Source organism: Sinocyclocheilus grahami, unplaced genomic scaffold (assembly GCF_001515645.1).
Source record: "Sinocyclocheilus grahami isolate Dianchi unplaced genomic scaffold, SAMN03320097.WGS_v1.1 scaffold375.1, whole genome shotgun sequence".
Taxonomy (NCBI): domain Eukaryota; kingdom Metazoa; phylum Chordata; class Actinopteri; order Cypriniformes; family Cyprinidae; genus Sinocyclocheilus; species Sinocyclocheilus grahami.
In genome coordinates this window covers 496,279-519,237 of record NW_015505554.1, presented here as the reverse complement: position 1 = coordinate 519,237, position 22,959 = coordinate 496,279, and the positions used below count along the sequence as shown (strand labels likewise).

The following is a 22,959-nucleotide window of genomic DNA, read 5'->3' as shown; positions in this document are numbered from 1 at the left end:
GTAGAATAAGTTGACATACTTGCAAAGACACTTATTGTCAGTTTATCTGTTGGTTGACCATCAAAATAAAGTGTTAGCATATATTTACAGTAGCAGACATACTAATACTCTAATGACCGCTAGTTGATTTAGAGTCACTTATCAACAGCTGTTTAAAGGGTACCATCAAAATAATCAAACTGATATTACAATAAAAATTGTTCAAAGCAAATGTGTCATATTACACATTCATCTGATCTGATATCTGATCTTATGGCTGTTTGAGAATATTTTTTTAAATTATTATTATTATTACTACTTATAAGTGGTCTTTGACTGCTTTAAGTAAAGTAGCATAAGAAAAATGGCAAAATATGAGACTTATAATACATTATAACTATGAGAAATATAATCCATTGGAAAAGTGGATGCAACGTGTTCATTGTGTTATAAATCATCATACTCTTAAAAGCTATAACCACAAATAAGTAAATATTATAATATATTAAAACTGTTCTTATGAATATTCATGAGATGATACAACATATTATAAGGTTTTTTATAATGCATTGTGCATTCATTATAATGCCTTAAGAATACCCTTATAATGTATTATAAATACAGGCTTCATAGAAAGTGTTTCCGAAAGTTTTAAAGATGGAGAAGGTAGGAATGAAGATAAGAGATTCATTCATAAAGCAGTATAACGTTCTGCATTATTTCATTCATACTAGTACTTAGAAGGATTTTCTGGTGCAAATATTATGAAAGAGCAAAAACGCAACAAGGAAATGTCATTGTAAAGCATCAAAGACTATTTGTAAAGATGCAGAGGTTATGTATCAGTCTTCTAAAATGCAACAGACCTTCCTTCTTCCAAAAAACTGAATTCAACAATGCATTTAATATATTCTAAAAGACTACCCTACATCATCATATTGATAAGACTTAATAATCCAGATAATGTCATATTGTAATAATTGTATAGTTCTGTTGTCACATCGTTTATTGATTTATATACATGCAGAGCTCAAAATTGTATAAATCATTTACATTGTATATGCCACCCAATAGATGACATTTACTACAGCAAAGGTGAAAGGGAAGACAGCACGAGCGTAGATATCAATGGTATCAGCATCAATAGGTTTACACTTGCAGCATTTCTTCTCATCCCTGCTTTCCTTCTGTGCCCGACGGGACTGAGTGCCACGAGTCTCTTCATGCAGATCTCCAGGAGGGTCAGTGGCCCGCTGGGCCCTGTTTTGCCTGTTTGATACGAGGAGACCCTGGTTCATGCCAGCCACAGAAAGCGAAAACAGAACCATGGCCTGCTTTCCATTCTTTACCATGGACTGCAAAAAAACATGAGGGAGGTGTTTATTAAAAGTCATAGATAGGAATTATTATTATTATTATTAACTATTTTTTTATTATTATTAATTATTTTTATTCTGCTCTAAACTGAATTAGGTATAAGGCTTTAATCAATATTGTGCCATTCTATCATGACGCAATATATATATATATATATATATATATATATATATATATATATATATATATATATATATATATATATATATAAAAATAAATGTAAATTCAGGTAAAGTGGGCTTGTAATTTAAATTTGTAATTTAGATACCCAGATGTTTTTCATTTATTTATTACCTTTGTTAAGTTTAAGGTCCAGCTGTAATATTTAATTTGAATTCAGTTTTGTTTTGAAGGTACATAACAATAAAAATTTTGAGATAATGCAATCTGGACTCCGGTCTTTTCAGGTAAAGTCTGTCTAAACCTAACCCAAGTGCAGTTTAGTAAAGAAGATATAACACACGGCTATATCTAATTTGAAAGATATAACACACGGCTATATCACGGCAAAATCTAATGCAAATTATATCATCATAAACTGACAATACACACTAATGCCAATGATCTCTGGAAAGAGGTTTGGAAAGAGTGATATTTACAGCACATTCCGCATTTGGCAGTGACCTCTTCCACTTGGATTTCCACTTCAGACCTGGGCCATGCTGCAGTGGGAAGAAATGAGTCTGATCCGTTTCACAGTCTTGAACATGAAGCACTAGTGAACGATGAACTCTTGAGAAGGTCCTTGGTCTGGAAACACGCAAATGGAGGAGCCTTGAAGGTGAAGGCTCTGAAGTCTGTACAGAAGATCCGGACAACCTGGAACACGCAGGAGAAGGATCGCTGAAGAGAAGGATCTGAAGTTGTTGCAGAAGATGGTGGTCACTAAGCTTGTGGTCATTGTTGCCGTTTCCAAACTCCGCAAATCTACATCTTGCAGAGCTTCTTTGTTTCTCATTAGAACAACTTAGTTTAGCAGCTTAACAACAACGATTTTGTACTTAGCGCAAAGACCACAACTGCTTAGGATAATTCTTTGTGTTGAAGAGAATCTTTTAATCTTTCCTGAGAAGGAGGGATTTGCAAGTTGGTCAGTTCCAGCGTTTTGATTGGAATGCTGAATGGAATGCTGAAGTCCTCATCCTGCCTTCCACAAATGATAACCTTGAGGGAGAACAAAGCACTTCCTGAACGGGTGTTACGGTTTATGTTACCCCCCTCTCCACAAGAGGTAGTGTCGTTTAATCGGAAGACAAAAGGCATTCTTTGTTGTCCACAAAGCCTGATCAAATCAAAATGAAGCTTTCCAGTCGTCGACAGCTGTCCACTACATCATGAAGGGCCATACTCGAAAAAAACTTTCCGAAACTTAAACAAACCCTGAAGGAGTGTATTTGGCATAGAAATACTCTGTCCTACATTCAAATCATTTTTGGAAACGTTGGCCATGTTTAGCATGAGAATCCAACTCTTTAACAGTGTAAATAACTCGGAATGCATGAAATAGCATTAGACCTCCCCTTTAAAATCCAAGAATGAGCAGATACACAATAAACAAAGACATGGCTTGGCTTGGCTTGACTTGATTAGACTAAACAAGAACTTGAATATGAACACAACTTACCTTCAGTGGACTTTATTACAGAAAGCTAGACCTTCAACAGTGAACCCAGCAGTTGCCTTGCTATGTTTTCGGCAGGGGAATCGCCCCATTATGTTCAGTACTTTTGTAAACTCAGTCACTGTGTGGATTTTAATGACGTGACACTAAAATATATTTTTCGTATGGGTTTGAATGAACCCTATCTCTCACATCAAACAAAGTCACAACAAAGTTGGAGAAGTCGTGGCCTAATGGTTAGAGAGACAGACTCATAACCCAAAGTATCAACTCACGAGTCTCATACTGGCAGGGATTGTGAAGTGAAGTGAAGTGAAGTGACATGTGGCCAAGTATGGTGACCCATACTTGGAATTAGTGCTCTGCATTTACCCATCCAAAGTGCACACACACAAACCGTGAACACACACCCAGAGCAGTGGGCAGCCATTTATGCTGCGGCGCCTGGGGAGCAGTTGGGGGTTCGGTGCCTTGCTCAAGGCCACCTTGCCGTGGTATTGAATGTGGGAGAGAGCGCTGTACATTCACTCCCCCCACCTACAATCCCTGCCGGTACGAGACTCAAACCCACAACCTTTGGGTTATGAGTCCGACTCTCTAACCATTAGGCCACGACTTCCCCCCTGGGTGGGGGGAGTGAATGTACAACGCTCTTCAATACCACGACTGAGGTGCCCTTGAGCAAGGCACCGAACCCCCAACTGCTCCCCGGGCGCCGCAGCAAAAATGGCTGCCCACTGCTCCGGGCGTGTGTGTTCACTGCTGTGTGTGTGCACTTTGGATGGGTTAATGCAGAGCACTAATTCCGAGTATGGGTCACCATACTTGGCCACATGTCACGTCACTTTTTTTTAAACAAACATTTAACAACATATTTAACAAACCCAAAAACATATACCTTAGGTTATGAGTAAAATTAATAAGTTTACTCAATTCATTTGTAAAATTCAAAATAACTGAGTGATTTATAATTTTTCATGATAGAACATGAGATGTAGCCACAATCACCAGGGTCATAGAGCATTAGCCAAAAAAAATTTTCTTAATAGTGTCCCTTTAATTAAAGACCATTGGTATGCTCTCAAAGTGTAAACCCACTGAGCACAGTACAATTTTAAATGGCCCACTTTACCTGAATTCCCCCTACTTGAGTTTTGAGAGTATATAAAATGCTTGAGACTTGGTGTCCTGTGATGGGTCAGTTACAGCACACAGTTTCACCCTTCTATGCAAAATGAATCTTCTGATGGTACCTCTGTACTCTTATTCGTCTTGACTTTGGCTTTCTCCTTCTTGCTGTAGTCTGCATTATAGTGAGCAAAAGCATATTCGATCAAGGCAGCAAACACAAAGACGTAGCAGATCCAGAAATACACGTCCAGAGCTTTGATGGCAGAAGCACGGGGCAATGATGAACGAGCACTGACCATCAGTGTTGTCATGGTGAGCACTGTTGTGATTCCTAAGGTTAATGGACACATGGAAATATACATTTAACTTATCAGGTTAATTTGTGTGTGAGATTTGTTTTAAATGTGCTCATTTTTACTGATTACTGGTTTCAATTGATTTCAATGTCCACTTTAGACCACTTTACACATTCATAACTAACTGCAACTTCATGTCAACAAATTCTCATTAATTTGCAGCTACATGTCAACTGACTCATTTGAGTATTAGTAAACTGTTAGGTTAGGGTTAGGGTAAGTACTAAGTTGACATGCACTAAAAAAGTTACTAGTCAGTAGAATGTCTGTTGGGGGACCATCAAAATCAAGTGTTAGCCGATATTATATCTACTAATACTCTAATGACTGGTAGTTGACTTGTAGTTGCAAAATTACTTACAGTAAAAATGTTAATTACTTACAGTAAAATCTCTAAAGTGGACTATAAAAATAAAATGTTTACCTATTGATTTTTTTTAAATATACAAATTTTACTTTTTAAAATACATTAGATATGGAGAATATTAAAATATATAAGGTGAAATGTACATTTTATAAACTTTAAGTTTTATGAAATTAGCACTATTAACACTGAAATACGGACCTAAAGACACTCTTGCTGGTACAGCTGATTGGCTGATCCAGAATGAAACCCATGACATGGCAACCAGTAAGATGGAGGGCATGTAGGACTGGATGATGTATACACCTCGGTTACGCCTTAGTTGAAATCGTAAGCTGAGACGTGGAAATCTCCCTGCTGTTTCAAGAATGACAATATTTGGCTTGAAAATATGTAATGCAGTTTTTGAGTAAAAGAAATCAAATAATTAAAAATGACAACAACAGTTGCTGCAGCATTAGCAATTAAGGTTTTGTCAGAGTTAAGTAATATCAGATATATCAGACAGTGTCGATGAAAAGCCTCACCAGATTTAAAGTTAATCATCTCTGTGACAAAGCGATAATCTATAATGGTGAACTGGGACAGCTCCAATTTGTCCAGCCCATGGATGTGTTTCTGACTCTCTGACCAGTGATACACAATGTCTTCTGAAGAGTAGCCATCTGCAAAACCACCAACAGGAAAAAGAAAATATCTTGGTTTGCCTTCAGCTGCATATGACATTTCTACTTGTCACTCAGACATGATGCTCTCATAACGTTACGTTCATACAAGAACATAAAAGTAAGGAATATGTAAGAATATAAGAAATAAGGCAATTCAAAAGATGGAGAAGTGTCAGTGTTATGATAAAAGAAGCAAAAAAAAAAAAAAGACAATGAAAAACCTTATTTTAAACACATGGTTATACAATGGGGAAAATAATGATTTGATCCCCTACTGATTTTGTAAGTTTGCCCACTTACAAAGAAATGAAGGGTCTATAATTTTTATGGTAGGTTTATTTTAAGGGATAGAGAGAATATCAAGCAAATAATCCAGAAAAAAAAACACTGTACAAAGGTTATAAATTGACTATATTTATTCAAAGGAGGCTTATGCATGTATCTTTACAGAAGCAGCACAGAGAGCCGCTTCCGCAACGTGCGTGGCGCGGCTGGAATAAATAACAAGCTCCTCCTGTGTAGTTCGCGGTTGATCCCTCACCTTTATCATGACCATCCTTTTCCTCATAAGGCGAGATCTTGCATGGAGCGCCAGACAGAGGGCAATTGATGGTTATTTTGCATTTCTTCCATTTCCGATTATTCACACCAACAGTTGTCTCCTTCTCAAAAAGCTTCTTGCTGATGGTCTTGTAGCCCATTCCAGCCTTGTGCAAGTCTACAGTCTTGTCTCTGACGTCCTTTGACAGCTCTTTGGTCTTGTCCATGGTGGTGGGAGAGGTTTGAATGGAAGATACACATTCTATGGACTGGTTTCTTTTATACTCATAACAAGATGACATTAGGAGTAATTTCTTAAACTGACAGGACTAATCTGTGTTCCACTTGGGCACGTAACCAATCTGTGGGAGCCATAATTCGTGCTGGTTGGTAGGGGATCAAATACTTATTTTACTTACTGAAATGCAAGTCAATTTATAACCTTTATATAATGTGTTTTTTCTGGATTTTTTTGTTGATATTCTGTCTCTATCCGTTAAAATAAACCTACCATAAAAATGATAGACCCTTAATTTTTTTGTAAGTGGTCAAACTTATAAAATCAGCAGGGGATCAAATAATTATTTTCCCCACTGTACATGGTTTTTGTAATATATAAAGTCACAGGCATTGTTGTGCAGGAATTATTTTCGTGCTCATGAAGTTGAAACACTGTAAGTGCGAAAGAAAGATGCCAGATATAAGTTTTCCCTTTACTCACAGCTTTCCAAGTCTAGCATGCATTCCTGTTCATCCATGGGGTATTTTGTGAGGTCCATGTCGCATGCAGCTGTAGATGTAATTCTGAAAAGGGAAACCATCATGATTACATTTTGAACATGGAGCAGGTCACAGAGAAGAAATAAACCCTCTGTGGTCATGTGTTAAGACATGGAAAGTAAATTATAATTATTTTAAAATAATGATGTTGCTGGGATGTTCTTTCAGGTTTTTTTTTTTTGTTTGTTTTACATATTTTTCTATACTGTTGCCGTCATTCGTTTGCTTTACACAGCTCTCAGAAATATGTGATTGGTCAATGGTGGAATTTATTAATTTATTAAGTAGATGCAATGCCGGATTATCCAATGGGCATTATGGGCACGGGCCCAGGGTCTTTACACTAAGTGCAAATAGCGAGCTTGTTGGCAAACGCTATTTACACTAGCTCTACCCAGCAATGTCTGTTTGGGACACTCAAGATTTACAAAAGACACATTCAATTGTGTCAATTAAATTAAATGTTTTTAGTGGTGTAGGCAGTAGAACGTAAGACTTTCAGAATTGGCTTTTGACGCGATCGACCCAGGTTCGAATCCACCTTTTTCCGAGCTATATATAATCACTTATACTCTATGGGTCTCATTCATGAAACACAAGCAACACAAATTTTTGTGTAAATCGTCCGTAAAGCTGTTCTGATGTAAACTTTCGAATTCATGAAAATGTTCGTATTTTCAAAATGTTAGTTGGTTCTAAGCAAACTCTAAACTGCTCCCTACCACGTGTAATGGTGCGTAAAATGTTCTGTGTTCTTTTTGGCAAACTGATGTCACTGAATTTTGATGCACTGCCATCATAATATTTTACAAGTTCATTTGCTCTGTCTTTATTTTATTTTATTTTATTTTTTTTGTAGCTGAGAGTTAATAACTGTTTAACTTTGGGTAAAACGCAGCGCTCGTCACTGTCACTTTTTACCCAGCCGTCCAATCAATGGAGGAAGGGCGGGACAATTACTACACTGACTGAACAACAATGGAGAAGTTAATATTACTGGTTACTGCATTTTTATATTCAGTAATATTCTTCAAAATTAGATAATAGTAATAGGTAACACTTTATTTCGATAGTCCACTTTAGACATTCTATTAACAGTAAGTAACTTTGCAACTACATGTCAACTAGCAGTTAGTAGAGTATTAGCAGACTGTCTGTTTAATGTCTTCTAACACTTTCTTTGTCAACTTATTCTACTAACCCTAAACCTACCCTAAGTCTACTCTGAGAGTTAGTAGACATGTAGTTGCAAATGAATGAGAATTAGTTGACATGTAGTTGACATGTAATTACAAAGTTACTTATAGTTAGTAGAATGTCTAAAGTGGACTATCGAAATAAAGTGTAACCTAGTAATATGTTATTGCCATGGATCTTCCAAATCATAGCAACCAAAGCGTCTCAGCTGGAAGAAAGCTGTGCCCCAAAAGTGTTCTCAAGAGCCACCAGTTGGCCGTTTTTAGAAGAGCACCTGGCATTTTTCAGCTGGCTAAAAACGCTTTGGTGGACACATGTTAATTGACTATTTATTGTTAGGCATATGCTCTATTTGTCTTTTTTGCATTTATGAAATATTATGAATGATTGGAATTTATTAACATGCACATGTTCAACTATCAAATCTGATGTTTACAAGGCATTTGTGAAACTGGAGGAGAGTTTTCGAAGTCTGTTTTACACACAAATTACTTTGAATTTACTCATATTTTTACGCAGGTTTCATGAATGAGGCCCTATGTTATTACTGCATCCGCTCAATGTACAAAAATACTGAGGTGGAAATAGTATCTGCCAATATAAAGTATAGATAGCATAATTACTATTTACACTTATTGCAAAGATTGCTGCTGGTCCAGGAAAGCATTGTTGCAATCATGTGGTGTAAATCCTGTATGATGGAGAATATCTACACGTGTTAATATTGTCCTTCAGGTTGTGATCATAGGCTGTAACCTGTCAGTGTAAATCCTGTATAAGCTAGAGGTGTTTCCAACAAATAGTACCCTATAATTCAAAACCTTGATTGTGTGCGTGTAGAAGGGGCCCGATAAGACATTGTGCCCAGGGGCCTCTGAATTCTTAATCCGGGCCTGAGTAGATGGTGTTCATTAAAGTTGATAGGGAGATTTATTTGTAATAAAATAAAGAACAGACCACTTTATGTTTATTTTGTTATAATGACTGTCTATTTATAATAACTATTTATAAACATGAGTATTTAATTTTTTTAACTTAAATTTTCTTCCCTTTACCATGATCTGTCAACATTTCAGCTTTACTGTGCTGCCCAAAGTCCTTTTACATTATTGCCAATACGAAATCACAAACTAGTTTAAAATGCACTTAAAGCATACCCACGTACCGACTGCTGTAGAGAATGACTCCATCAGGCTGCAGGCGTATGAGTTTGTTCTCCACAGTAACATCATGAAACCAGGCTGATTTGGCATTAACTATGAATGTGTCTGGTAACCAGAGTTTGTCCACAAAGCGGCTGTCCAGGCCAAGAGTTTTGTTTGTGTGGTTGTAGGACAGACGGTCATCTCTCCAACTCTGCCGCAGAAACACCGTCATGGTGTATTCCTGTCAAAACAAATGCACGAAAACAAAACAGTTGTTTAGTAACATTTCTGGCATATATTGTTGTGTATTGTACATATTTACAGATAAGTTTACTTTAAAGCACTGAGTTAAATCAAGCAATAAGCCATTAGAAGCTATGCATTAGAATGGTTTTTAACATCGATATGGGGTGTTATTGTTCTTCCTAAAACCCCTGAACAGTGGTAAAATCAATAATTAATATAGATAATAATAATATTTATTACTTTTGACAAATAGGTGTGCTGTGACAAAATAGATGTGATGTGGTCAGTGTGGTGTGACAAGGGCACACACAAAGTTTGGTGGCAGCTTCAGATTCAGTTTCGTATAATGCCATCAAATTGGTTAATACATCAAATAATAACCATTTGGTCTAGTAACACAGAATCCACAACGTTATCTGGTATGGTCTGAATATAGATAATAGGCAAAAAACAAACTAAAACCTTCCACAAGGAGCTTGACTCACTTCAGCATGAGGTAAGTTCAAAAGTTATTGGCAGAAACATGAGTGCAAATTTAGTAGTGCTAAAAGGTTTGAGTTACAGATTTCAATATTTCTTTGGTTAATATTCAGTATATCTGTGTACCAAGTTTCATAACCTTCCTGCAAGCAGTTCTCTGGAATACCATAGACTTAACAATTGGTGCTTACGAACCATCTGTGCTTGGTTCCTAATATGCATTACTATTGAATGTGTGCATTTATACAGCGTTTTTCAATGCATTTGAACACGACTCAACCAATCAGAATTAAGGTAATTTATTACCTTTTTAAGACTTTGACAGCAAAGCCATGTGTTCATTAAATCATTATAACACACTTAATAAAAAAAAGCAGCAGAGTTGAAAGATTAGATTTATATGTTTAAAATTTTAGATTAGGGAACACTATTCATTATTAACTAGTTGCCTATTAGCATGCATATTATTAATACTGGCTGCTTATTAGTAATTATAAAGTACATATTAATGCATGACCATATTCTAAGATCATACCCCATACCTAAACATAACCACTACAACAACTGCCTTACTTAATATCAATTAGCAGCAAATTAGGATTATATTGAGGGAAAACTCTCAATTAATAGTGAATATGTGTTCCCTAATCTAAAGTGTTACCAAATTATTTAATGCATATAGCAAATTTATACAATTTGACATTACATATGTTTCACTCAGTTTCATTCCGAGATTTTAAAAGACTGTGATAAATAAACCAGCTCATAAACACACATATGTCATTCATTAATAACTGTTGGAGCAAAGCCTACTGACAAGCATTGGAATATGTAGTCATATTTATCTTTACAGTTGTTTAATATAGGCTAAGCTTTACCCAAATTTCTTGCACTTGCACATAACTCAGACTTTCTCACTCACACCATCATATCAAGCTCACATAGGAAAGTTCTTTACTGGATGTGCTGTGTTGCTCTGCCTTTCTCTTTAAAGGGGTCATGACATGAGAAATCAATTTCACTGAACCATTAAAACTTCCTGTGAGTTTGAGAGCTTACAATAAAATCCTTAGTACAAAAAGACCATTTATTTAAGCTCCACAAAGCTCCACTGTGGCCTTTTGGCTTGCTTAGCAGTGGTGAAAAACACTTATCGATGTGATTGCACTGACAAAAAGTAAAACGTGAACTGAATTAAGATGGATGATTGCACTATTGTCTTTTGTAGAAATGCTTTACAGCTGAATTGTGTCTTGTAACATCAGCACTGTTATTGAACGTAACTGAATCAACATTGACTGTCTCGACATTGCTACCTTTTGTTGAACTGCATATAGCTGAATTGAACTTGTTTCAAAATTGACAAACTTCACACCGGAATTGTTCTGAACTGAACCAACACTGAACTGACTTGAGCTAAATAATTACATTATTGTCTTCTAGAGCGTGCTTTGCAACAGAATCTGAAGTGTCTCCATAGTTCAGGCAAAAGTCGTTGTTAATGGTTAGTTAATATTGAGAATTGGATCCCAAACTGAAGTGAGACCCAGTGCTCATATACTCTCACAGTCTGCGGTAGAATACAGAAAAATTATGATTCTCACCTTTATCTCTATACCAAAATATCAGTTTTCTGAATCATCAAAATATTGGTTTGTCTCTACCAAAATAGTTTGTATTTGTCTTTATCTGTGGATTTTTAAGTATTTGTATATTATCTAATATGCTGAGGATGATGTTGACCCTTCGGTTAAAATCAGTAGCGGTGGGGGGTGGTGACTGAAGCGTATGTGTGTTGGAGCAGGTTTGGAACAAAACTCTGCAGGGCTCCGGCCCTCCAGGAATTGAGGTTGACAGCCCTGTCACTTCGAAAAGTGGCCTGGACATGTTCCTTTGTGACATATCATGATACATATTGTATTGTAAAGAATGCATCATTTTATGTATTGTATTGTGAAGTAACAAACAATATCCAGCCATAATTTATAGCCTACAGGGTCAGACATTAATGGGGGCTTGGACAAAATAAGCCAAAACAATACTCCCCAAATTCAAGATAATGAGGCAAAATAAACCCCTGTACAATTAAACTAAATTTATTATTATTGCTGTGATTAAAGTGAGATGTGATGATTAATGAAAAGTGTTGATTACAGCATTACATTTAGATCTGCTCACGTTGCATCATTTTGAAGCGTTGAGCATTAACCAAACATACGTTTCTGGCCAAACAGAGATCAGATTAGTCACCGGTGATCAAGAACGTTCAGTGCGCATGTTCATTGACTGAATTCCACACTCTCAAGCGGGAGTTTTTGCAAGAGCGCAGAGCTCAGTCAGTGAGCTTAAGTCATGAATCACTTCAATGATGGGGAACATTTTTTGCTTGCTTTCTGTATATAATTGAATCCCAGTTTAAATAATCATTTTGTTTTTTTATGCTTCTAAAATAACCAAAGTAAAGTCTTGATTTTTTTAAAGCGTAAAAAGCAATAAACGAGTTCATAAATAGCTTTTAGCTTGTTTTGTCTGTGTAGCCTGTATATGACATTCCACTTCCCAAAAACACATTTCTTATGTATTCCATTAATCAAAATTAATATGCATTATTACAATATCAAGAGCAATGATTGACAATGATGATTGTTGTAATAATATTGCATAAAAAAATGTCACATGTCACTTCACTTCACTTTCATTGTTATGTAACACTTTATTAAAAATCCCTGTCCTACATAAAAAGAAACGACAAGACTCAGGCAAGCATAATATGTGGAAAACTTAGCAGTCTTGTGACTTCTACATATGTATATTTGCCAGAGTTACTTCCTGTGTTTTTACACCTGAGGATGGTGTTTAGATGAACACTGAAATAGACTTCCGGTTATGGCGTTGGAGTGAGGTCAAGGTTTCAAACCCTCCGGCTTTATTAGTAATTTATTTGTTTTCAAACTCACACATAACACTTTATTAACACGTGTGAGATTTATATTTGAACCGTCGCAAAATGCCGTCGAAGAAGAAGATAAAAAATCAAGGGAAATTGGACATTGAAACGCAAAACGTGCCCTCAGACCCTGACAGTTCTAATGAACAACATGACGAGACTGGGGAAGAAGATGGTGGAGAGGTCGCAGTTGTTAAGAATACTAGTAATGCCGATATAATGGAAGCATTAAAGGGATGGAAAAGCGAGTCGGCAATAAGATCGACAAGGTTCTTTCAGCGGTCACAGAGGTTAAAAAGAGAATGACGGAAGCAGAGGAACGGATCTCAGGCGCTGTGGACGAGATCGTTCAATTACAGACTAGAGCTGAGTCATTGGAAACGCAGGTGAAATCGCTGTCGGATAAAGTGGATGATTTGGAGTGTAGAAGTCGGAGGAATAATCTCAGATTGGTCGGTCTTCCAGAGAAGGAGGAGGGAACGGATGCATGTGATTTTTTGGAAAAGTGGCTGCCAGAGATTTTGGAGATGGATCCATCCAACACTTCACGATTGTCTGATATCCTACATCATGAAGTTCCTTAATTTCAAGCAGAAAGAGCAGGTACTGAAGGCTGCTAGGTCGAAGGGATCCATTGTATATAAGGATCACAATCTCCGTTTTTTCCCTGATGTATCGGCTGAGGTCCACAGAAAGCAGAGGAGCTACGATGCAGTTCGAAAAAGATTACGTGAAAAGGGAATAAATCGGCACAGAATCATTTTTCCTGCTCGGCTGCTTCTCACGCACGGAGACTGTACGATGACATTTAATAGCCCAGAAGAAGTCGAGAATTACCTGCAACAAAAAGATGGCTAGCAACTTGTGGAGTAGTAGCCTATGTAAACGGAATTTCTCAAGAAGCGAACAAGTATTGTTCGAGAAGTTTAGTTTATATTTTTTGTTAAAGTGCCCACGAAATGTTTTTTTTTCTTTTAAATAATTAATAATACGGAGAAAACTGATTGATACAAACACAGGCCTACAGTGTGACGAGTTGAAGACGTATTGGATAAATGGACATGTTTGATGAACAGAAGAGGGCATTATTTTGTTTTGTGAACTGCAAAACTACAGAAAAATGTAGGTTGATTTTGAAACAGGCTGATTATTTGTATAATTATTTTTTCATTATGTATTTAGTTTAATTGTTATTTCTAAGATACACAAGTATTACTAGCTCTACAAGTTTTCAGTGCAAATTGTGACGAAATAGCATTATAAAGGCGAAATTATATTTTGGTTAAGAATATCTTTAAATGTGGGTAATAAGTAATAATGGGGGTTGAAATAACACAAATAATAATTTATAGAGTCTAATAGGTTTGCACAGTAGTGTGTGTGGGAAAACACCATTCGAGAAGCTAATCGAGGGGGAGGGGTTACTGATATAGGGGTAATCGGTAAAATATAGGGATTGAGCGGGGTGAATCAATTCAAAGTGTTAAATTTTTGTTATGTGTTAATTTTTGTATGGCTTCCTGTTACTTGACAATTAGGAGTACTTTAAGGCAATATTTGACTTAATAATGTCACAAGTAGGTAGAATTAACTTTCTATCGTGGAATTGCAGAGGTTTGGGTAAATTCAGGTGAAACAGAGAATTAAGCAATTGCATGCAACAGTGGTGTTCTTACAAGAGACGCACATGACAAAGGAAGAGGTTGTGAAAATAGAAAGGCGGTGGCATGGGCAAGTTTTCTCAGCATGCTTTACAACACAAGCCAGGGGAGTTATAACTTTGATACATAAATCTGTGCCTTTTCAAGTGCAGGATATAATTAAGGATTCAGCTGGTAGATTTGTAATAATTCAAGGGGTGCTGTTGACAGAGAGAATAAATTTAGTGAACATATATGATCCTAACAAAGATGACCCCAGGTTTTATAGTAATATATTTCTATTAGTTGCTTCACTACAAGGACAAAATATTATAGCAGGGGATATAAACTGCACCCGTGATCCAAAAATGGATCGTTCTACTGGCATCGATACTAGTCATTTATACTCTAGGAAGCAGATACAATATTTTATGAAAGAGCTTGTCCTAGTGGATATATGGATATATATCTTAATCCGACTGTAATTTCATATTATTGTTATTCTGCAACACACCAAACTTACTCCCGAATTGATTCTTTTTTTTATCTCAGCCCAAATACTGTATAAGATCATAGACTGTCAATATCATAATATTGTAATTTCTGACCACGCAGTAGTGTCTTTGATATACATTGATACAGACTTTGTTAGAAACCTTTCAAACAGGGTGGTTGGAAGATCCATCATTTGTTGACTTTTTAGGTAAACAAATAGATATTTACTTTGAAACAAACCTATCTGAAACGTCGGCGGGGGTTCGTTGGGAGGCATTTAAAGCTTTTTTGCGGGGACAAATTATCAGTTTTTGTAGTTCAAAAAAGAAAAAATCTCAACAACAATTGAAAACATTGGATATGAAGATTAAAAGGCTGGAAAATGAGATTTATCAGAAAGGTTTGGTGTCTTCAAATTTGCATAAGCAACTCTTGTTGCTTCGTTCAAAGTACAATACATTATCAGCAAATAAAATGGCTACAAAGCTATTGAAATTGAAACACACTTTTTATGATCAAGGAGAAAAGACAGGAAAGGTACTTGCATGGCAGATAAAAACTAGGCAAGCTGAAAGAGCTATTGCTTACATAGAAAATACTGACGGTAGTAATATAGTTGAACCACGGCAAATAAACGAATCGTTCAGGTCTTATTATGTGAAATTATATAGTTCGGAATGTTCATCAGGCTCTGAAGTGCAAAAAGAATTCTTAGATAATTTGGATTTACCATATACATCAGATGAACAAAAAAAAGATTTAGGAAAAGATATAAGTTTGCAAGAAGTTATTGACGCCATCGAGTTAATGAAGGCTGGAAAAGCAGCAGAACCAGACGGTATCCCTATAGACATATATAAAACATTTTAAGATAAATTAATAAGACCCATTTTAGAGATGTTATTGGAAGCTTTTGAAAAGAATACGCTGCCTGTATCTATGAGTGAGGCTTTAATTACTTTGCTTCCTAAACCAGGAAAGCTTAATAATAAATGTGAAAATATGTGCCCTATAAGTTTACTAAATTCAGATACAAAAATGATATGTAAAATTTTGGCAAGAAGGTTAGAAAACGTATTACCATATTTAGTAGGGAATGATCAAAATGGTTTTATGTTGCATAGACAAGGATGTCATAACTTTAGAAGGGTACTGAATATTTTGCATGATCAGAGGGGAAGAAAAGACACTGCTTTGCTTTCATTAGATGCTGAGAAAGCATTCGACAGAGTCGAATGGGATTTTTTTGTTCGACGTGTTAAAACGCTTTGGACTTGGAGAGAATTATTGTAAATGGGTCAGACTGTTATATAATAACCCCATAGCTGAGGTCCTGACTAATAATATGGTGTCAAAGCCATTTAATATTTCTAGAGGTTGTAGACAGGGCTCTCCTCTTTCTCCGCTGCTTTTTCTTTTAGCCATCGAACAATTTGCAATTGCATTTAGAAGAAATAAGGATATAGAAGGAATAACAATCGCCATTTTTGAACACAAAATAGCTCTTTTTGCAGATGATGTTATATTGTTTTTAAAGAAGTCAGATATATCTATTCCAGCTCTACTTAATCTAATCGAGATATTTGGGAAAATATCAGGGTACCAGATTGATCATTCAAAATCTTCTATAATGATATTGAAAGAGGAAGAAAGAAATAATCCTACAAATAACATTAACATGTTTAAAACATCCAGTGTCTTCACATATTTGGGTATTAAAATTGTCCCAAAGGTGGAGGATGTGGTTATAACAAATTATGAATCTGTTTTTGATAAGGTAGCAAAGTCAATTGAACGATGGACCTCACTACCCATCTCTGTAATAGGGAGAATAAATATACTAAAAATGAATATATTGCCTAAATTCTTATATTTATTTCAAAATATCCCTCTAGCAACTCCAAGCTCATTATTTTCTAGACTCAAGAAACTTGTTAATAAAATTCATAAGGAATAATAGAAGATCAAGACTTAGGCTATCCGTTTTATATCTGCCTTATGATAGAGGAGGACTTCATTGCCCTAATTTTCAATGGTAGTATTTGGCAGCTCAATTAAGATTTATTATGTTTTTCTTTTCCTCTTCTCAAGACCCACCTACTTGGCTAGAATTAGAAAAAAAATCAATCAAATCAGATCTCTCCCTGGAAACATACTTATATGATTCAGATCGCAAAGTATTAAAGAAAATGAAAGAAAATGTGACTAATCCAATAGTCTTAAACATGGTAAGGGTGTGGCATGAAACGCAGAGATATTTGAATATTTCATACAATTCATTATCTCGTTATTGCCCTATACGGGGAAATACAAAATTTATTCCGGGAAGAACAGATGTAGGCTTTAAATTATGGGCAAAAAAGGGAATTAAAAATATAAAGGATTTATATGTGGAAGATAGATTGATGTCCTTTCAAGAGTTGATTACCAAATTTGATATGTCTAGAAATCATTTTTTTAGGTATTTACAAATAAGGAGTTTTATTTTGTCATTTCATAAATGTTTTATTAATATACCCCCTTTATCCATTTTGGAAAAGGAAATGACCAAAAATTGTAATAGTAAAGGTTTGATTTCACTTTTATATAACATGTTTGTAGAAGGATCTCAGGAGTATGCAAACTCTCGTTTAGAGGCATGGAGGAAGGACCTCAATGAGGAGATTTCAATAGATGATTGGAGAGAGGCCTGCAGAGATGCTCAGATGCAAACTATTAATACAAGATTGAAACTGCTACAATATAATTGGCTAATGCGAGCGTATGTAACTCCAGTATTATTAAACAAATTTAATGAAAATATCATAGACATATGTCCTAAATGTAATTTATTTAAAGGTACTTTCTTTCATTGTGTATGGGAGTGTGAAGAAATCTTGAAGTTTTGGAAGGGAGTGCAAAATTTGATAAGTAAAATAATTAATGTAAGAATAGTACCCCTTGAACCAAAAGTTTTTATATTAAATTTATATCCTAATAACTTTAAATTGAGAAGAAGAGAACATATTTTTGTTTATATGTGTACTCTACAAGCTAAACGTCTCATAGCTCTTCACTGGAAAAAAGGTAGAGGCACCGGGTATAGGGAGATGGTTAAAGGAGTTGGCAACAAACATGTCATTGGAGAAAATAACATATATTATTAAGGGCAGATATAAGGCTTTTGAGGATGCTTGGAAACCCTTTATGATTTTCTTGGAAGGAGAAAATAATGGAGATGTATTTGATGGGATATTTGAAGACATATAATAAAAGAAATGACGAAATTGTCTTGTACTAGGAGGCCTTAAACTTTATTTTATTTTGTATATGTTTGTGTGTGTATATACAGTATATATATATATTTTATTTTGAATATGTTTGTATTTATGTGTATATGTATATATATATGTATAAATTAGAACTGTGAAATTGGTATGTGTATATGTATACTGTGTATATATACATATTTTTATTTATTTACATTTTCTGGTTGATTATTTGTTTGTGAATGTATTATGTGTTTGTTGTAAGTTTGTGTTAACATAGCATGTTAGTGTTGTTGAATTTTGTTATGTAAATATAAAAGCAATAAAAAAAAGAAGAAAAAAAAAAAGAAATGTATTGTTGCTTATTATGTGTCCAGTGATTTTTTAAATTTGTTTGAACATTTTATTAACTAGATGTTTTTGTAAATCATGAATTGACATAGATTTACTCCTACTGTTTATTCTATTTATTATTCTGTAACTGAATCCACTCCATTTGGAAAGGAAAATATTCAAAAGAAGTTTAGCACATTCAAAACTTTTTTTTCAGTACTACAAAAAAACAGATCCAATACATCATATATGCGAAATAGGGTGATATCCAAAACATTACCATGTTGGCTTCTGAGATATGGTCAATACTGGCAACTTCAATGGCCATGGAGACATTTACAGGAGGTCCTGTGGAGACATGTGAGAAAAGGAAAATTAATGATCAGACTTCCAAAAACAAAACAAAACAAAGCAAAAATATATATATATCTAATTAATATATACCATGATAAAAGATAAAAAATGAAGTAATCAAATAAAATAATCAAATTCAATCCCTGGACAGCATTAGATGGATGTTGTTTCAAGGCTGTACAGTAAAATATCACCTCCACTAATGTGTTATTTTTGTAGAATGGTATGTTTATGAAAGAAAAGCAGATGCAAGGCACTTAGATGGGGTGTATAGTCACAACAAAAAGCCTCGAGTGCCTTGGATTTGTTGTGAGTCATGTGACAGAAAAAGCTATGAGTGTGACTGTATAATTTTTAGTATTAATTACATAAATATTTTATTATATATTAGCCTTTTCATTTTATTGGACAGAACAGTGTGAGAAGAGAGAAGCAGCAACAGGGGAACTGGGTCAGCAAAGGACATTGAGCCAAGACTCAAGGTCTCCTGATATGGCACCATACGTCTGTCACGGTTGCCTACAGGAGGAGCACGGAGCGAGTAACGAGGAATGAGGAATGAGGAGACGTAGAGTACATCAACAAGGATTTTAATTTGAATGAACTTCAGAAGGGGAGACACAGGGCAGGCAGGAACACAACATGTAGCACAACATCGATGTTTAAGACCTGACAGAGACAGACTGAACAGACTAGAATTTAAGTACACAGGGGAACAAGGATAATTAACTAAACACAGCTGGGGACAAATGAAGAACTAATCAGGGAGCAGAAACAGGAAAACCAAATAAGGGAATAGAAACACATGGGGAGCAAAACACACAAAAAACATGGAACAGAGTCTGACATTACTCCTCCCTCCCGTAAGGCATGTCCCGCGCCATAACAATTCCACTAGGGAGGGGGGTGGGCGCCCTGGAAGCTGGTGCAGGACTGGGACATGGGGAATACAGATAAGGCAGTCCAGAGTGCCATGGCACAGGGAGCTCAGGGGCCCATGGCGGAGCAGGGAGCTCGGGGAGCCATGGCAGAGCAGGCAGTTCAGGAGGCCATGGAGGAACAGGCAGACTGGGAGGCCATGGCGGAGCAGACAGTTCAGGAGGCCATGGCGGAACAGGGAGCTCGGGGAGCCTGGCCTTGGGGACTGGAACCCTCCCTGGGTGAAACTCGGGGACTGGAACCCTCTCTGGGCTAAACTCGGGGACAGGAGCACTCACCTGTCCCCTAGGAATCCTGGGGGGGCGCTCTGGAGGAGCAGGCACATGAGGGCGCTCTCGAGGAGCGGGCACTTGAGGGCTCTCTAGAGGAGCAGGCACTTGAGGGCGCTCTGGTGGGGATTCAGGGACTGGAGCCCTCCTTGGGCTAAGCACGGGGACAGGAGCCTTCACTGGGTTAAACTCGGGGACAGAAGCCCTCCGTGGGCTATACTCGGGAACTGGAGCCTTCCGTGGGCTTAACTAGGGAACTGGAGCCCTCCCTGGGCTTAACTGGGTATCTGGAGCCCTTCCTGGGCTAAACTGGGAACTGGAGCCCTCCGTGGGCTTAACTAGGGAACTGGAGCCCTCCCTGGGCTTAACTAGGGAACTGGAGCCCTTCCTGGGCTAAACTGGGGATCAGGAGCCCGTCCTGGGCTAAATGAGGAATCAGGAGCCCTCCCTGGGCTTAACTGGGGATCAGGAGCCCTTCCTGGGCTAAACGAGGATTCAGGAGCCCTCCTGGGCTTAACTGGGGAACAGGAACCCTCCATGGGTTATACTCGGGAACTGGAGCCCACTCTGGGCTGGATTTGGGGACCGGAAGCGCTTACGAGGAGCTGGCACTGGAGGGTGCTTTGGAGGAGCAGGCGCAGCAAGGCGCTTTCGAGGAGCGGGCACTGGAGCGAACTCAAGGGCTGGAGTCGACACTGGAGCGAGCTCTGGGGCTGGAGCCGACACTGGAGCAAACTCTGGGGCTGGAGCCAACACTGGAGCGCGCCTTGGTACCAGAACCAACCGCCTTCTCCTCAGGTTCTCCTCTAGGCTCGGTGTGAAATGTGTGGCTGGCGGGCTTGCCGTTGCAGTGATCGGCGGGCTTGGGTCAATGGCGGCCGGCGGGTTTGACTTCATAGCAGCCGGCGACCTAGGGACCAGAACCAACCGCATTCTTCTCCACAGATTCCCCTCTAGGCTCGGGGGGAAAGGCGCGGCTGGCAGGCTTGCCGTTGCGGTGACCGACGGGCTTGAGAAAGCTGCAGGTGGCGGGCTTGACTTTGTAGTGGCCGGCGGGCTTGACAACGGCACGGTCGGTGGGCTTGACAACGCCGCGGTGAAGCGTGCGGCGGATTCCATTCCGCCGGGAGAAACCAACGGGAAAAAACAAAAGACTTTCAAAAGCGGAAATATAACGGGGAGAGGGGGCGCCGCTTACTTCTTTTGGGTCCTGTATTCTGTCACGACTGCCTACTGTGGCGGAGACGAGGAGACGAAGAGGATTAACATGAAACAGACCTTTATTCATCCAAATAAAGCACATACAGACAGGAACTCACAAGTAGGACGAGGGTTGACATTCAATACAGGACAATACAGGACTGCACAGACTCGAACTTAAATACACAGGGAAACGAGGATGATAACTAGACACACCTGGAACACATTGGAAACAATTAGGACAGGAACAGGAAGGACCAAATATGGGCATGGAAACACAAAACACGGAACAGAGTCTGACAGTAGCAAAGAGAGTGACAGGCAGCATTTCAGGTTGTGTGTATTTCCGAGGACTGGTTTGTCACCATAGATTTGAAGGATGCACACTTCCATGTCAACATCCTTCCCAAACACAGGAAGTTCCTGAGGTTTGCTTTCAGGGGCAAAGCATACCAACACCGGGTTCTTCTCTTCGGTCTAGCACTGTCATCTCGCACTTTCACCAAGTGTGTGGATGCTGCCTTGACACCTCTCAGACTCCAGGGCATCCGCATACTAAATTACATCGACAACTGGCTGATCTTAGCCTAGTCGGAGCAGATGGTGGTTTAGCATTGAGATGTTGTTGACATCAAAGAGCTGGGGTTGAGGCTAAATGCCAAGAAGAGTGTGCTTGATTCGATGGTGATGCAGGCATGTCTGTCTCCTGCTCGTATTGATTTGATCCTCACAGCCATGAACAGTGTCAATCTAGGCCAGTCACTCACTACAAAACTGTTTCAGAGACTGCTGGGTCTGATGGCAGCAACGTCCAAAGTGATACTTTTTGGCATGATGTACATGAGACCCCTGCAGTGGTGACTCAGGACCAAGGGATTTTCCCCGAGGGGCAACCCATTTTGCATGGTCACACGACGCTGCCTTTGTGCCTTAGTCAAGTCGTGGGGGGGTGGGGTGGGGGGGTCTGTGGTCGCATCCAATTTGCAAACTGGCACACCAGATCCTCCTGTGGGCCCAGGGAAGGCTGCTGTCCCCAAGGCAAGTCTAAATCCCAGGGCATCTCAATCAGGGAGTAGACATACTGTCAAGGCAGGGGCCAAGGCCCGGGGAATGGAGGCTCCACCCCAAGGTTGTGGGGCATATTTGGCTGCATTTGTATGTCTTTCCCCTGATCACTCTGCTCCAGGGAGTTCTGCAGTGAGACCGCCAGGATGGAGTCAGTCTTCTACTAGTAGCCGCATTCTGGCAAGCCCAAGTTTGGTTCTCAGACCTTGTGTCCCTTCTTGACAGGTCTCCATGGGAGATTCTGATCAGGAGGGACCTTCTGACTCAGGCCGGTAGCACAATTGTTCATCCTCGCCCAGAGTTATGGAAACTGTGGGTGTGGCCTCTGAGGGGGCACAACACATACAGTAGCTTCCGGTCTCTCAACTGAAGTTGTTGAGACCAGCTCCTCTCCAGAGCTCCCTCTATGAGGAAACTGTACTCCTTGAAGTGGAAGCTTTTCACTTCATGGTGCGGAGATCGCCAGTTGGACCCAGTTAACTGCCTGGTTGGTTCAGTGATGGAGTACTTTCAAGAGCAATTCTCTGCAGGGTTGACTCCCTTCATCTGCTTACCACGGCCTTTTGGGTGGTCAGTCATTAGGGA

The 22,959-nt window shown here is 38.3% G+C and overlaps 1 protein-coding gene across 1 annotated transcript in view; it reads right to left on the bottom strand.

The window, feature by feature from the left end:
* Positions 1-577: 577 nt before the first annotated feature.
* The window catches only part of LOC107549570 (gamma-aminobutyric acid type A receptor subunit delta), a 36,547-nt gene continuing 14,165 nt past the window's right edge, over positions 578-22,959 (bottom strand). The window contains exons 3-9 of the mRNA XM_016230710.1: positions 18,828-18,895; positions 9,179-9,399; positions 6,758-6,840; positions 5,356-5,493; positions 5,030-5,185; positions 4,231-4,439; positions 578-1,334 (exon numbers count right to left, since the gene is read on the bottom strand). Of these exons, the coding sequence (XP_016086196.1) occupies positions 1,029-1,334; positions 4,231-4,439; positions 5,030-5,185; positions 5,356-5,493; positions 6,758-6,840; positions 9,179-9,399; positions 18,828-18,895 (1,181 nt within the window). The 3' untranslated portion in view covers positions 578-1,028. The remainder of the gene's footprint in view (positions 1,335-4,230; positions 4,440-5,029; positions 5,186-5,355; positions 5,494-6,757; positions 6,841-9,178; positions 9,400-18,827; positions 18,896-22,959) is intronic.